This window comes from Copadichromis virginalis, linkage group LG14 (assembly GCF_057382275.1).
Source record: "Copadichromis virginalis isolate Kocher_CV1m ecotype Utaka linkage group LG14, C_Virginalis_male_GT1.1, whole genome shotgun sequence".
NCBI classification, from domain to species: Eukaryota; Metazoa; Chordata; class Actinopteri; order Cichliformes; family Cichlidae; genus Copadichromis; species Copadichromis virginalis.
In genome coordinates, this window is record NC_140631.1 from 14,885,053 (window position 1) to 14,902,142 (window position 17,090).

Below are 17,090 nucleotides of genomic sequence, written 5' to 3' on the forward strand. Positions count from 1 at the left end.
CAGTCAAACAGCAGCACCCATGCGATTGTTTTGCCCCATTAGCTCCAGGTGTTGTGCCAAAAAGTGATCGTCGGGCAGATCGTCGGGCTCCCTGCGGGAGCTGCTTAAAGCTGTTGCCAAGTTCTTGCTCAAAGGCGGTTGTTTGATTGTGGAGTCTTTGCCTTATAATATAAAGCACCTCATGACAACTGCTGTTTTGATTTGGCACTATATAAATAAAATTGAATTGAACTCAGTTGAATTGCCTCAGTTGCACGGAAGTAGCAACTGAGGAACTAGCAACGGAACAACTAAGAAGCAGTAAGCTGAAGACAGCTTCAACCATCTGTTTGCTGAAAAATATTTTCTTGTAACGGTAAAGGCGTAACGATAGGAATAGTAATTAGTTAGATTACTCGTTACTGAAAAAAGTAACGCCGTTACTTGTAACGCCATTATTCCCATCACTGGTAATTCATGCATGTAAATGAAAGGAAGAAACATTGTTCCATGAGAAATCATGATCAGAAGTCCAATTCCCAGCCACTTTAAGCAAATGAATCACGGTGTGTCTAGTCTGAGCTACAGTGGTATTGAGCATGTACAACTCCCCAAAACAGGAGGTGACATTAACACTCTGCTTTTACACTCTGCATGAACTTTTTAAAATTTTGTATATTGTATATACTGTATGTGACACATTTCAGTTAACTGGGTCAGTGGGTTTGAAATCTTTCTAATCATACAATGCAATAAATAAGGAAACAGGTGTTCTGCTGTGTGCAAAGCCTTAATTTCTTCTTCTGCCTTCCTTCATTTTTCTTCTCTGCAGAGCATACCTCCACCTCTTCAGGCTCTTTTTCACCTCTTCCCTACTCTCACTACATATCACCATGTCGTCTGCAAACATCATACGCCACAGAAACCCCAGCCAGACCTCATGTGCCAACCTGTCCATCACCACTGCAAACAAGAATAGCCTGATGTAATCCTATCCCTGTCTTCAACCCATCTGTCACTCCTACCACAAACCTCACCATTGTCTTGTTGCCCTCATTCATTTGCCGCACCACCCTCACATGCTTTTCTGCCACTCTTGACTTCCTCGTGCAGTACCACATTTCCTCTCCTAGTACCCTATCATATGCCTTCTTTAGACCCACAAAGACACAGTAGACCTCCCTCTGACCTTCTCTGTACTTCCCCATCAACACTCTTTAAGCAAACATCTCATAAGTAGTGTGCTTTCTCAGCATGAAGCCATACCGCTGTCACCTGATTGTCACTTCTTTTTGTAACCTAGCTTCAGACATATTTTTGATTATATCTTCATAGTACCAATTTGATCCCTCTGTAGTTACTACAGCTCTGCATGTCCCTCTTATTTTTAATATTTGCTACCATACACTTCTTTTTTCATAAGCAATAATAGCTTTTAAAACAGTGAATCTAAGACATTTTGTTTAAAAATAGTGTCAACTAATACTTAGGTTTGATGATAACAAAATTAAAAAAAAAAAACAAAAACAGTGGACTTTTCTTCGTGACGTTTCAATTTTATTTTGAAATATCCGAGAGGAAGTGAAAATAGTCCCCAAGCCGGAAGTAGCAAAGTGCGCATGGGCACGACAAAGTGGCCGGCTAGTGGTGGTGTTTTGTTTTTTTCCAAGCTCAGTGAGACTGCAGACGAGACGCTAGTTCATCACTTTATCGAACTCGCTTCACACACACGTGGACATCGCTAACTTATTTAACACAACTAAGAACAACAGTCCGAACAATTTGATGACAAAGGTAAGAGGGTCATGTTGTTAGCTCGCCCCTTTCACAGCTAACGTTAGCACAGTTTAGCTGGTGTGCAGTAAGCTGGTTTTAGAGATAATGAATGTCATTGTTGTTATCTGTTACTTAACAGGATTTCCAATGTTGAAAATATGACAGCAGCGTCAACTTTGACTTGAACAAGAAATTAGAGGTTGCAACAAAAAGTAAACAAGCATTTCTCTTTCTCCTATATGTGGAGCTGCTGTTCTGGTAGATCTCTTATCTTTTGGAGCTAGATTTTTCTGATAAAAATATGTGAAGGCATTTTTAATTCCCATTTTCTGTGGGTGGGCTCCCAGCATATGCATCACATCGCTATATTTTGTCTTTTTATTTAAGAAACGCTTTTGATATGTGCTGAATCCTTCATCATTTCTTAGATGTTAATTCTTTTGTCCTTGGATCAGTTATTCACTTGCACTGCTTTTCTCAACTGAAATTATAAAGTATTTCAGTTTTTGGGATAGAGTACCATGTAATAGTAAATTTGTAACACATTTGACAGTATAAGGTACTTCATTGCTACTTCTTTATATCTATTCGTCTTTATAAAATAGGTTTAATGGAAGATGTATTCTGTGCTGGAAATGTAAAAGGCATGAAGGTACCTTTATCCATGTAAAATGTGAACTTGCCCTTTTGGAGTAAGATAATCAGAGCAATATAGGAATGGCTCAATACACCAGCACCTCAGTCAGTTCAACTTTGCCTTTGGTGGGTATAGGTCATGTTTGCCCAAAGTGTCTAAACCAGCATTTTCTCTAGCGGGTGATTTCTCAGCCTGAAAAGTCTGGCTCATGACTGAAAATGCTTCTTTTGAATTTGCAAAACTGTAAAGAGTCTTACTTGCTTTTCATTAGTCAATTTCACGTAAATATGTGTTTTTTGTTCTGTTTTCCTGCCAACACACCCACCAGTCGAAGCAGATGGCTGCTCATCCCTGAGCCTGGTTGTGCTGGAAGTTTCTTCCTATTAAAAGGCAGTTTTTCCTTCCCGCTGTTGCCAAGTTCTTGCTCAAAGGCGGTTGTTTGATTGTGAAGTCTTTGCCTTATAATATAAAGCACGTCATGACAACTGCTGTTTTGATTTGGCACTATATATAAATAAAATTGAATTGAACTGAATATATGAAAATGGAAAAAATTTTGGATATATGTTTTATTTGTGTCAGTTTTGTTTACAATGTTTTTAACTTTTAAAATGTAAATATACAGACTTTCTTTGACTATGTAGGCTGACGATGTCTCCGCCCAGCCTTTTTTTGTGGGCCTGACCTGCAGCATGTGTTGTTTTGTCATTTAAATAGGAGCTCATGCTCAGCCAGGGGTGTTTCTTGGTTTGTTTTTTTGAGCTTGTAAGGAAGCGTGCTGTAAGTAACTTGCTGTAACTCTGTTTCGTTTGTGTATTTGGGTTCATGTTTTGGTCTAATTTTGTTGTGTCTTGTTTACTGTTTTCCTGTTTTCTTTCTTTCTTTTAACTTAAACTCAAAAATTTAAGTGATGCAAACATTTTTTAGTGAGAGGGCATATTTTCAATTCCTTTAATTCCTAATCAGTATTAACTAGCTTTAGCTGAACAGTGTTTTGAGATTTCACATGTTATTAAGACAAAACTTGCATTTTAGGACCTCACATTTGTACATTTATGGAATTTATTTTAAGAATTGCTCAGCTGGAGATATTAGTGACATACTCAACAATGGTCCATGTAGAGTTCAAATGTTCAGTTTGAACATTATTTGTCTGAGATCTGTGTTTTCCTGCCTTTCCTTTTCTTAGTATTTGATAAACAAAAATGTAGATTATACAGTACTGTGCAAAAGACCTGAGTCACCCCAATTATACTGTGCTTCCAGGGAGCCATACTTTCTTGTAATTTTTAAAGAATTTGTCTTAAGCAATAGTTCTCCCGGCTTTCTGAAGGTCTTTCAAAGTTTTTTGTTTGACATCGGCTGCTTTTTCACTCATTTTCTGTTCAGTCCATGAACCTGGTAATTTTTAGAGAAATGGTTTCTTTTCTTCAGGTACTTAACACTGACCTACGAGTCATTCTAGTCATTCAAAAGGCACCTAACTCAAGGGATTAACTACTGCTGTGTTTACAGAAAGCAGGCAACTTTGCAAAGAACCCTTTTTAAATAGTATCTTTAGGTATTTTGTTACCAGCAGCCTGTATGAAAACACATTTTTCCCTCTCATTTCTGTAGCTGAATCCAACGATAACATAGTTTGACAAGCGCAGACATGGGCACCGGCAAAATGATTCTGAAATAGTGAAAAGTTGGTATATGTTGGCACAGTGTGCTGTGTGTCCTTAAAAACAAGAACTAAAAAATCAGAGGAAAGGCTTTGAATATCCTGGAGAACTGTTCCTGAAGACTACTAAGCAAATTATAAGAAAACTTGCTAAAGAAAATCCAGGCTGTGTTAAAGTGTGTTAATCTCTTCATGTATCAATAATTCACTTGACCTATTTCCTGTTATCCTTGCAAAATATGAAGAAAATAGGTTTGTTTTTGTTCAGTGTTTGTGATTAAAAACGTTTGGTGAGTGGGAAAAATGTATCTGCATTAAAAAAAACACACAAAAAACCCCACACATTTATCTGACAGACACAGCCACTGCTAAATGTCTGGTGTTTGTTCTGCAGGGGACTGATAGAAGATGTGTGCTGCTGTGTATGTCCTGTCAACGGTAACGGGCTACGTGCTCACCTCTGCCCTGCTGCTAAAATGCCCAAATCTGTTACATCGAAAGAAGCGAGAGACTTTCGTCAGCAAGCACATTTCTCACCGTGGAGGTAGGTCACCAGTTTTCTTTCTTAAGAACAGCCCTTGACTTAAAAGGTAAAAGGTGCCACTTAATCCCAACTTACTTTGCTTCTTTTAGGTCCCACTAACAGCTAGTTACTTACTCACGGGTAAAAACAGGTTTGTTATTCAGGGTTTTGACTGTCACATTTCTCTTCTATAGTTTTGATCCTATAACCATCTATTTGTTACTGGGCAGTAGTTGCAGAAATGAGTTAAAGATAAAAATTAGAAAAACTTACACGTGAACCACAAGCAAAATATCAGAAACCCCCCGCCCCCCGAGAAGATACTTGTTATGCCCACATCTGGAGTGAAGGCACTCTTTCAGACATGTGTTTCACAGCAAAGCAGGTAAAAAGAAATCTGAGTTTTTATTTTTCCGATTTCAGGGGCAGGTGAAAATCTGGAAAACACTATGATGGCTTTCAAGCAGTGAGTAGAAACTTCAAAGTCATAAGACACAGCTCTTTCTTTGGGATTTGCACTTGTGACTGTGGACGGTGTGTGTCATCTGAGATGTTGTCTTAGTTCTTTTACCCACAATCGAGCTTGTGAATTGGTGCAATATGTACAGTAACTGTTCGTGTAAAAGATAACCTTGTGGTTCTCCTTTGTTTGATTAGTTAATCAGACAAGAGGTGGACTGTTTTATGCATTTATTGAATCTGTGTGTGCTATACTGCATGGTTAGGGTCCAAATTTCAATGCTAATGCTTGTGTGCTTGAGATTGCGGCTGAGTCTATATGCGTACTGTGTGTCGGATCGTGCAGCGCTGTGGATGTCGGCACAGATATGCTGGAGCTGGACTGCCACCTGACAAAAGATGAACAGGTGGTGGTTTCACATGATGGCGATTTGCAGAGGACCTGCGGCATCGACACCAACATCTCCGATGTGACCTACGCTGTAAGTTTGAACTGAAGCCACTTTCAAATCTCTTCTCATCATTGATCAAGCGCTGTGCATGTTTAATTCTTTGCATGAAAAAAATTACAAATATAACACTGAATTTTAATTTTACATATATGGCAAAGAGCTCGGTCAGACAGAAGTGTCGTGAACTAATTTTTATTTATTTATTTATTTATTCATTGAGAATTCAAACAAAATTTACATAAATTCAGTTGTTTTTAAAAGTCATTAAAGATCATTCCACCCTGGAAAAACAACAGTTGAAAGGAATCATTAAAAGCCCCAAATCATCATGACACTCATGCTCATCATGATTGGGTTGAAACGTCTGACCACAACTGTGAATGTGGTTTGTGTTTAGACATGATATGAGCTTTGATGGATCATGCGCCTTGATCAGGGGAGGTCAAAAACAAGTCATCTGATTACGTCACGTGATTTTAAAAAACTCTTATCCAGCTACATTCCTTGTGAGTAACTTAGGATTTTGGCTAAGCTCTGCTCTCCTCTTTAAACATTTGGTAGTCTACACATTTAATGCTTATTGGAAAAAAAATGCTTTTGTCTTGCAAAGAAGCCTTACAACATTAAACTGAAGTATTTTTGTGTGTTTGTAGAGGTTCTTGGGTCAGAGATCCCATCTACAAGTTAAATTTTATATTTTGGAACTGAAGATGAGGCTTAGTGGGTTTTAATGGTCTTTGGCCTTGTTGTAGACATAAGCACAGACCTTGGTGTCCAGTAAGGTTAGACTCATGAACTTTAGTGGCTAGTACTCTTGAAGGAGTAGAACTTATAAATCAGCATAAATATCCAGATACAGTGATCCTAAGAGTATTTCCCATATATGGAATAAATAAAGTACTTCTTATCTTTACTGATCTCATCTAAACAATGATACCAGCCTTCCTGACTGATGGCTGGCTGTTGGCAAATAAAATGAAAAACACCAGTGTCAGTGGTTTATATGGTGTGTTACTTTACAGTATATATAAATCACATCAATCTGTGCTTAAACAAATGAAAAAGAAGGTGGAGGTAAGATTGAAGTTGTCTTATATAAAGAATATTTCTCTGTTTCTCCTGCACAAAAGAGGTAACAAAGAAATCAATATATATTTAAAACAACAAGACACTAAAATATGGGCTTCAGTTATTGGCCAGAGTATTATTTTAAACATTTATTAACATTCTTATTGACTCTTTTTATTCTTGTTCTTAAAAAATCTTTCAGTTAATATGCATGAACAACATTTCTGAAATCCCTACAAAGACAATAAAAAAACACCCAGTATACTCAAACAAATTATTGTCATCATTTGCTTTGATGGAACAGGAAACAGTTGTTCCTGCCATAAATAAAAACACATTTTAGTGACTTGTGCAACGGTCAGATTTAAAGGTTTGTCTGCAGAGGATTTTCAGATTTCACAGCTGACCTCGGAAGTCTTAAGTTTGGGAATGGCTGCTCTAGAGAAAACTATATCAGGAATCCTGGATTTATTTTGAGCATGACTGCTTTGTTTCCAGAAGCTCTGAAGTTGTGTCTGTCGTGCTTTCTTTGCAGGAACTCCCTCCATACCTCTGCAGGCTGGGTGTAACCTTTCAGCGAGGTGAGCATCACGTATCCGTCACTTGTGTAATTACCACGAAGCAACGTATTTATTCAATAGGTGACACAAATCGACATTTTAGGTTATAACAGTTGACAGCTGACGGGCAGAAAATTACCGCTAAAAATACAAGTGCGCACAGCCTGGCGTCTAATCTGAAGCTGATGGTGTTTTTAACCTGTCCTTGTCTGTGCAGAGTGCTTCTGCGAAGGAGGAGAGGACAAACGCATCCCTCTCCTCAGGGACGTGTTTGACGCATTTCCCAACACTCCTGTTAACATTGACATCAAGGTTAACAATGACACGCTCATCAAGAAGGTGTGTGTGTGTTTGTCTGTGTGTGTGTTTGTCTGTGTGTGTATCTCCTGTTTTTATTCTTTCAGTTCTCTGACCCCTGACTGAAACTTGCTTTACTGTATTGATGACATGCAGCTTGTGGTTATTTCCTTGTGCAGGAAACAGTGTACAGTTAGCCTTATAGCTTTTTGGACAGTGACACCATTTTTGTAGTGTTGCCTCTGTACGTCACTTTAGTGGATTTTAGATCAAACTGCAGTTTTAATTCGTGTTTTTTGGAAAAATTTGTATTAAAACATTTTAGGAATTGCAGCCATTTTTATACATAGTTGATTTTCAGTGGCTCAAAATGAACTGGACAAACTAACATCATTTTAGATTGTTTTAATACTTCAGTCAGTGACTGCCTGGAGTCCAGAACCCATAAACATCACCAAATGCTGTGTTTTGTCCCTTAAAATGCTCTTCTAGGCCTTTACTGCCTCTGCCTTCAGTTGCTGCCTGTCTGTGGGTCTTCTGTCACTGTTGTCTTTGGTTATTGAAAAACAGGCACCTTTGAGTGGGATCAGGTCACTGACTTTAAAGAATATCTAATTTCTTTTCATTGAGAAACTCTTGGTTAGCTTTTACAGGATGCTTTACGTCATTATCACTTTGTACTGTGAAACACTAACTGATCAGTTTTGGAGCCTCAGGCTGAATCTGAGAAAAGAGTACATGCCTGTACATTTTACAGTTCATCATGCTGCTCTCAGCCATTACGTCATCAATAAACACCAGTGACCCGATTTCACTGGGAGCCATAACACTACCTCCGCCGTCCTTGAGTTGTTCTTTCCTTCTTCATACTTTTTGCAAGTTCAGCACTTGGACTCAAATGCAGATTTTGTGTCTCTTGTGGAATCACGAGGGACATCTCATCACCTGTTCACTTACTTTTAGGCTACTGAAGAAGGCAGTGTTTAAAAATGGCTATAATTCCAAACGGTGAACTCTTTCTCCCATAAAGATGAAATTTGGCCTCCCCTGTACACTAATGATGGGTTTTGCCACCTATTATGTATTAATAAAAACGTGTTTTGACATTAATTAGAATAATTTCCAGGTTTTTCCAAGATGCACACCCAGTCATTTTGTCCTGGAAGCAGGCCTGCAATGTGACAGAGAAGAGCTTCAAGGATTACTTCTAGTGGGCTTTCAGCGAGTAATGAGTTAATGCAATGCTTTTGTTAAGACTCCTGAATTAGGGCTGAAGTCGCCGCTTCAATCATATCTTGATTTAAAATAAGCTGTGATGACAACTAAAAAAAATGTACCCTTGTCCGAAAATGTATCGACTTAACAGCCTGTTTAAGAAAAAAAAAGTCCTCCATAGTTACAAAGCCCATGGTGCCTAGTAAAGGAAAGGAAAGTGAAGCATTTCCTAAAGTACGATGGTTAGATAACCAAGACTGAGATATGTTTTTAAGTCCCTTTTATTTGTCTGTCACCACAATCATGCATAAAGTAACAGTACAAACCTGATGAAGAGGGGAGAAAATGTAGACAGAGGAATAACCTGTTCAGATCCTGAACTGATCTAATTTAAGAGGACGTTGGCCTTGTTATTGGGACTCTGCCCTCCAAGTGTCCGTCTAGAGACTTTACGAGTTTTGCCGCCGTCTTTTCATCAAAAAACTAATTCTAAGTTTTAAATATTGGCAACAGGACAGAGCAAAAGCAAGAGAAAATGTTCTGTTTCATAGTTTCATTGAGTTTTCAATCCTTGCAGGTCTCCGAGCTGGTCGTGAAGTATGACCGAGCGCATCTGACTGTCTGGGGCAACGCCAGCAACCAGATTGTGAGAAAGTGCTACAAAGAGGTACGTTTATATGCTGCTTCACATTACTTTGGTGAAATGTGTGTTGCTATTTATAAAATTTGTTGTTATGAAATTACAGAATTTCATAACAACAAAGGAATAACCTGCTACCAGCAGGCCTACAGGAAAAGTGCTCAATCTGTCCCATATAGCAGTATTTTAAATGCACTTCTTTGTGGAATCACTATTCATCTTTTTGTCATGTTTCTAAAAATGTTCAGACCCTTTGAGGGAGTTTTAGAGGAAACACTTTTATCGTCATACTCCATCATCATCCTCTTCGGTGAATAAAAATGACTTGGAACTGCTTGTAAGTCTGGTCTGGTTGGTTGTTTTTGCAGAACCCTCATATTCCAGTGTTGTTCAGCTTGCCCAGAGTGTTGCAGCTGTTAGGCCTCTTCTACACCGGCCTCCTGCCCTTTGTTCCAATCAAGGAGCAGTTCCTGGAGATCCCCATGCCCTCCATTATCACCAAGTAAGTGCAATACAAATAAGCTCAAAGGCCACTTTATTAGGTACGCCTGTTAATACAAATATCTAATCATCCAAACACATTACACCAACTGAATGCATGTAGAAATCATCAAGAAGACCTGCTGACATTCGAATAAGTCTCTACGCTCTGGACTGATGACAGTTGAGAGGCTGTTTGGTATTCTGACAGGGCAGTGAGCACACAGGGAGGTGGATTTGCATCCACTACAGTGAGCAAATAGAAATGTATTTGAGTTTCCTTCACACACAGTCACGCACCCAAATCACTTGCACTTTGTTGTTCATGTAACCAAATACTAGTAATAAGCTCTATGGACACTTTATTAGGTACACCTGTTCTGATGCAGTGATTTGCTGCCAATCATGTGACAGTATAACAGTATAAGCAGTATAATGCAAAGCTCAGATTATCTCAAACTTCTTGAACTTGGCAGTTAGTTCTCTGCTCTCAGACGGCCTCCACAGTCATCAGATCTCAGTCCGGCAGAGCATCTTTGAGATGTGGTGGAACGAAAAATTCTCAGTATGGATGTGCAGCCGACAAATCTGCTGCTGCCATGGGATGCTATCTGAGGGTCGTTTACATGACCTTGTTGAATCTATGACATAAAGAATTAAGGTAGTTCTGAAGGAAACAGGGAGGCCTACCAAATACTAGCAAGGTGTGCCTAATAAAGTGGCCAGGGAATGTGGTACTAAAGAAGTAAAAGGTGCATGTCAGGAACTTTGATAAACAGTTTTCAGGAAAGGGTTAGCTCAGCAGCATGCTTCCACCCTCACTAATACAGTCACAAAACAAGCCCTACATGAAATAACAGTGATTCAGAGCAGAGTTAAGGTTTTCTTTTTACCCTAACTAACCTACAGTTTAGTTAACATAAATGATTAAAGTCATCTATGCTGCAGTGTCAACACAAACTATTAATAATTAGTAGTGTAAAATCTGGCAGCATTGTGTTTTAGCTGCTGCTGGTTTATTGGCTGGAGAAAGTTGTCAGCGCTGTGGTTTGATCTCAGTTTGCAGGTGAAACTGAAATGTCGCTGTCTGACTTGCAACAGGTTAAAGGTTCTTTATTGACCTTGATGATTATCGTTGGCTGTGTCCCAATTCAGGGTCTGCACGCTTGAAGTACGCGCACTACGTACGGTGCGTACTACAAGTACGAGAAGTGCGGAAGTGAGAGGCCTGTGAAATGGGACGGTCTAGCCTCCGTCACGCTGTTCAGGTTGCCTAGCAACCATGATACTAACCGCGAGAAATGTTATATTCAGCTTTATGTGACAGAAATGATGGAGAAAAAATGTTTTGTTGGTCATTCATTCTTGTCATGACAACACTTTGATTAGTTGAGTATCTGAGGCTGAGACCACGGGACTGTAAAACATGATTGCTGGGCTTCATTTCTGTGCTGAACAGTCATTTCAAGATTAGTTATGTTCATATATATATATATATATATTTTTTTTTTTAAATAAAATTATTTTTTTTTTTTTTAACTTTTTTTACTCTTTTGGCTCTCAGCGAAGGCGGTCGCACTTTTCTCCTCTCCTGCCCTTATCTTCCCTGCTTAGCTTCTTATGTCCTTGTCTTGTCTTGTGTTTTTACTTACTTTTCCCTCTCACAGTCTGTTCTCTAAAACCTAAAAGAGGAATTCTGATAACGACTGTGTTTAGACTGTTCCCCCCATTCCATACAAGGCCACCTGGGTTGGCTGGAAGACTGTTTACTTAGCCTGGCAGGGCGAAGGACACTGTCTCAGCTGAACTCTGGAGAGACACACACACACACACACACACACACACAAACATTGATATGCACACACTGATCCCCCTCCCTTTCCAAACGCCTTCGATGCTTGTGCCCTACCGGGGAAGATGGCAGTCGACTGGACCAGCGCAGACATGCTGCAGGACCGGATGCGCTGTCTACACCGGCTCTCTCTTACCCTTTACCCGCCCCTGTTGCTTGTCTTGTGTTTCTATGGTGTATTGATAGTCATGTGCTTTTTGTGCTGAGGTGTTTTTTCTGTTATCAAACTGTTCTCAGGAGCTCAGTCTGAGTGGAGTTTTTTTTCTCCTCCTCTTACCTCATGTTATGTATTTTCGTTGTTTTTTTCCTATCAGCCTACCTTTCTGACATGTCTCCACAATGTGATGTTTGTGTAAAGTTGGTCAGAAGGTTCCTTTGTAAGTGCGCATGCGCCATTAGCGTGCTGCCTGCTGTAACCCTAATTTCCTTTGGGATTAATAAAGTCAACTATTATGCATGCAGAGAATATGCATGTTCTTTTTGTTTTCATATTATAATTTATATTTAATTGTGTTGTGGTTTGCAGTGTTTTGTGTTGTTTTCACTTTAAATTTGTAAAAGGAAAAAGCTGAAAATTTAAATAGTTAAAAGTTGAAATGTGAATAGTTGATTTTTGTATTATAGGATTTATTTATTACATTTTATGTGGAGTGAATAAATAAAAGTATATTTACGGTGGCCCCTAGAGACAAAGCACGTACAAACTTCAAATCACATACGAACTCTGAAGCATGTACAAACTCCGAAGCACGTAAAAACTCAGAAGCACATAAAAACTCAAAACACGTACAAAAGACAACAGAAGTGCTCCAGGATGCTGGGCGCAGTGTTGCGCTTTTGTTATCTGGTGGCTACACAAGCCAGCAAGTACCAACGACCGGATTTGGTGTGTGGTAGTAACAGGTAAATGAACTTTTTTTTAAATTATTTGAATATATATGAGTGCCTGTGTATAAATACACAAACAATACACACATGCTTTCAATTGTGTAATTTAAGTGATCTAGTAGCTCTGCTTTGGAAGTTCAGTTCATGCTAGAAATGTGTTTTGGAGTTTGTACGTGTTTTGTCTCTAGGGGCCACCGCATATATTTATATATAAACATATATAAATAAAACCACTTTTTTTTTTTTTTTTTTTTTACGTTAGTAATTCCTTTTGTGCATAATTTTATATTATTGTTAATAATAAATTAATTAAAGCAACAAAACAACCTGAAGAGCCGGTTCGGAGCCGAAAGAGCCGGCTCTTTTTAGTGAACCGAACCGAAAGAGCCAGATCTCTAAAAAGAGCCGGAAATCCCATCACTACTGTGTAAGTGTCAGGACGTGGAGTAAACCTCTGGAGGAGTCTTCATTAGCTGGGCCTTGTTTTTGGATAACATATACGGACTTGTTTGTTGTTTCCTCCAAATTACAGAAGTTTAGACAAAGGGGATTCCAACTTTAATAACTTTTATTACTCAGGCAAGAAAATAATTTAAACATACTTTAACTTTGAATTGGGGCTTTAAAGCCTTTTCACAGTACCTGGCTCAGATTCACTCCCCTGGCTGCGCTGGTGTCCTTTCTGTCTCTGTTATCTGCCTGAAGGATGATCTTTGAAAGATGAACTCACTCACTAATTAGGTCATTAGAAGAAACGTTTGCGCAGCTTGGCCTTGTGAAATGTGTGCTAGTGGATCATGAGGATCATGGTCAAAGAGCAGATTATTCTTGCCCCAACGCTCATTAAGGATTAACAGAATTTTTTTTATTGCACTTCTAAAGTGTGAAGTTCTTGCTTTAAGACTGCAACCATAAATTGTGTTTATTAAGAGATCGACTTGATTTCTTGTGCATATTTAAACACACTGATTTATTAATTTTCTTGGGTAGATTTCAGAAATTTCCTAAAAATATGTTGTCATGCTGTTATAGCATCAATCAAGTGCCCTTTGTTTTTGTTGTTTTTTGTTTTTGTTTTTTACCATTTTTAATTATTTTACTTTTCTGTGTGAATTTTTTCAGACTGCAGGATCCCAGCAGGTTAACTAGAGGTCAGCGATTTATCGCCTGGCTGGCAGACACGTAAGTCGCTTTCTCCTCCAAAAATGTAAAATCTCTTTGATTTTTGTGGTTGAATCAGCAGAAAATTCAACAAAAGATAAACCTGCAGCAGCACTAGGCTTTTTTTTGTATTTCTCTGTGTTACTGAGATGTAGCTGTGCGATCACGATTAACATAGAAAGGATTTACAGTCACACACCTCAGCTGATTAGTGTTTATTTTTCTCTTGCAGTTTGCTGATGAGGAAAGCTCTTTTTGACCATTTAACAGCTCGGGGAATTCAGGTAAAACTGCAGTTCCTTTAAAATTAAGTTGATTCAGGTTCCTGTGAGGAACCGTTGGCCAGTAAATGAGGAGCTATGGAAGTGTTTTAGAGGTTAGAATGGATGGCTGGTTCATTGGAACTTCCTTACCTGATTACATGGATACAAAAGTCTTCCTGTTGTAGCATGTTTTTCCTTTTCTTTGGTCTCAGTCTCTATGGTCACTTAGCCTGTGGTAGCGATAGGCAGATGGCACATCTTCTGGCAAGTTTTTATTTGCAGTCCTGGAACAATTTCCAAGATTGGTTGACGTAAAGGGGATGGTTGCGCGTTGGTCTTAATCAGAGCCTACGCACAGGTTTGTATGTTGTACTTGAGTACTGTCACCAGGGGGCAGTGTCACAAACAACCAGCCAGCCACAAACAATGCTAACTGAGGGTTTTTTGTGCTTCCTGGCTTTCAAGCTACACACAGCATCATCCCCATGGTCTTTTATAGTACTGTGCACTTGTATGTCTGCACAGGTTAATAACTGAAAAGCAAGATAAAATGGTAGTTTCATGAATCCCACATTAAAAACCATGGTTTAGTCCTAGTGCATGTATGGAGGAGGTCAAGAGGTACAACACTGAGAGTCTACAGCCATCTGTAAAACATGGCAGTGTGGGATCATGTTGACAGAGAATAGAGCAAACGGTGGCCAACATCCAAAGAAGAGCTTTGAATGTCCTTCAAGAAGCCGGGAGAACTGTTCCTGAAGACTGCTACTACTACTGTCACCACTTTCCGTGTGGCTTGTTTTGCTCCAACAGTGTGTAAAACTTTTGTAAAAGGCCAGAACTAAGCCTGTGTGTGTGTGTGTTGTAGTTACACTGTGGTTAAAAGCAGTTACTGGAAAGGTTCCTACCAGATCAAATATAGACTAGAGTACAGAAACATTCCTGTGTGTGACAGCCTCTGACCGCGTGTGTATTAACTGTACAAATCCCTCATGTGGTTTCAGGTGTACATTTGGGTGCTGAATGACGAGGATGACTTTCAGAGGGCGTTTGATTTGGGAGCCACGGGAGTTATGACAGATTTTCCCACCAAACTTAAAGACTTCATGGACAGGAACAGCCTTTCCAAAGCGGAGTGACCTGCCAAAATCTACCTCACCCCTCCTCTCACCAGTGATTATCCTTCAGGGCCACTGACCTGCCAGACCAGCCCCCAACATACACCCGCTTTTACTGCAGGCATTCCAGCACAGCTACTCTCACACTGTGTTTTACAGTCTGTAGGAACTCCAACATGCTCTGTATTAGGAACCGCGTGTTGTACATGTAGTGGTAGCACATACTCCTGTTTTTCATTACTCATACTAAACAGTGTGATCATATTAGAGCTTGACTGATATTGGGCCCCGTCACAGAGACAGTATATCGCCACAGGCTTACAGATTTTCTGATATGACCCAAAATGAAAACGTATTTGGGTAATTTGGTTTACAATCCTCTCAGCAATGACTGCAGCAGATGGCGGTGCAGTCATGCGATGTCTTCACAGTAAGTTGGTAAGTTACGACTGAAGTATATTTCGAAAAAGTTAATAAGAATTGTTGCCATTATAACACAAATATACTGCATGCATTTACAATATTTTAGATGCATAAATGATGAAATCTGAATGTTTTCTTTTAGTCACAAAAAATCCTGGCTCATTATTATTAGTAGTAGTATTATTAGAATTATCCATGGTGCGTTCGCTTGCACACACATGCACAAACATACCCATATAACAGTATGATATTTCTGCTAGGAGCACACACTTAATTGAAACCACTGAATTTTTTTTTACAAAGAGCTAAAAATGCCACTGAAATATTGTGCTTTTAAGTTTCATCAGTCTCAGATGCCATAATAGATTCATGGTCCTTGACATGACACTTTCTGTAAGGGTTTACTTGCGCAAAGTCGATCCTTTTTGATGCTTTCAAGTTAGTTTGCAGTATTACTGCATCATGCTAGGGGTAATGTGCAAGCACCAGCAGATGCAGCTCGATGATGTCATGTTATTTTCGACTTGTTTCATATATATATATATATATATATTCTCATTGTTTTGGCTCATTATTATTATTTTGATCAGCCTTTTGATCAGATAAAATAATAGAGGCATACACTGCCTGTTTTATGAGGAATTTTGCACAAAATAGGAAACCTTATCTGGTTTCTTTTACCTGTGTCAGTGTGATTGCAATCAGCATTGAACTTTATATGACATATGTGTATATTTAAAATATTTTACAGCCTAGTATAAGCAGTGATGCAGACTGATCGCTTTACTGCACTCATTTAAAATTCAAATGTGTTAATGAAAGTAGTTTACACATAGTTCCTTGCTTTAATATACAAATATATGAAATGTTATGATGCTCGGTGGCGGTCTCTAATCGAATGAATGTGGTTTTGGCTGAATGTACTGTACGTTGTTTGGGATTTTTGCAGTCAAAACAATGTTAGGTTTGTTGTGGGGCATTTTAAATCACTTATGTGTGATGTTTTACACTGTTTTTACAAATGTTCTTGAAGATTTCTTTTAGAGACTTGATCCAACAATCACATTACAAGTACTGGGATTTTTCTGATTATACTACTTGTGCTGTCCTCAGTGTACTTTTATTTTGCATGTTTAAAGCTGTTGTGTGTGTTGAACTGAACTTTTTTGGGCTCATCTTTAGATTTGATTTGCCGAGAGCAATTTTTTGTATCTGTATCAATAAACACTGTATGTACATCATTATATAAAAGTGGTATTTGTCGTTTTTTAGGGTTGTGTTATGTCACAGTTTATGTAACTGGCAGGAGGTGGCGCTGCAAACTAAAACGACGTCAGAAGTTTTTACTGTCGCAAAAAGTTAATGATGCCGGACATGTTGAAATAATAATTTCCTACTTTTTCACAAGAACAGGTGATGCCTTCGCTGTGTTGTCCTGCTCGAGGCAGCTTCATTAAACAATATTTGCAGGTAGCTGAACTGCTTTCTAGAGAATTCATTTAGAAAAAAAAACCCCGTTAGAATCCGGAAAGATCATTGGTTCATCGTTTCTACTCTTGACCAATCAACACGGTGTTGCTATGCTTCATCTGTTCACTGATTGGCCGATAAGCCTGTCATTTATTCATCAAGC

At 38.9% G+C, this 17,090-nt stretch overlaps 1 protein-coding gene across 2 annotated transcripts; it reads left to right on the top strand.

Moving 5' to 3' along the window:
- The first annotated feature begins 1,585 nt into the window (after positions 1–1,585).
- gdpd1 (glycerophosphodiester phosphodiesterase domain containing 1) lies at positions 1,586–16,698 on the top strand. 2 transcript variants are annotated; one of them, XM_085479396.1, is made up of 11 exons: positions 1,586–1,773; positions 4,453–4,602; positions 5,005–5,047; positions 5,387–5,522; positions 7,096–7,141; positions 7,338–7,459; positions 9,210–9,299; positions 9,641–9,774; positions 13,615–13,674; positions 13,886–13,937; positions 14,921–16,698. In XM_085479396.1, exons 2-11 carry the CDS (start codon positions 4,467–4,469, stop codon positions 15,053–15,055), a joined length of 954 nt encoding a protein of 317 aa, XP_085335522.1. In that variant the 5' UTR covers positions 1,586–1,773; positions 4,453–4,466; the 3' UTR covers positions 15,056–16,698. The 2 variants fall into 2 exon arrangements, with proteins under 2 accessions (XP_085335522.1, XP_085335523.1); XM_085479397.1 differs by lacking the exon at positions 1,586–1,773 and adding an exon at positions 3,115–3,172.
- Positions 16,699–17,090: the final 392 nt, after the last annotated feature.

Bases quoted from the DNA above. Each gene is read 5' to 3' on its own strand.
- gdpd1 (XM_085479396.1), top strand. From the start codon at position 4,467: ATGTGTGCTGCTGTGTATGTCCTGTCAACGGTAACGGGCTACGTGCTC. The intron at 9,300-9,640 runs GTACGTTTATAT...TTGTTTTTGCAG, and splicing joins TGAGAAAGTGCTACAAAGAG to AACCCTCATATTCCAGTGTT. The intron at 9,775-13,614 runs GTAAGTGCAATA...GAATTTTTTCAG, and splicing joins ATGCCCTCCATTATCACCAA to ACTGCAGGATCCCAGCAGGT.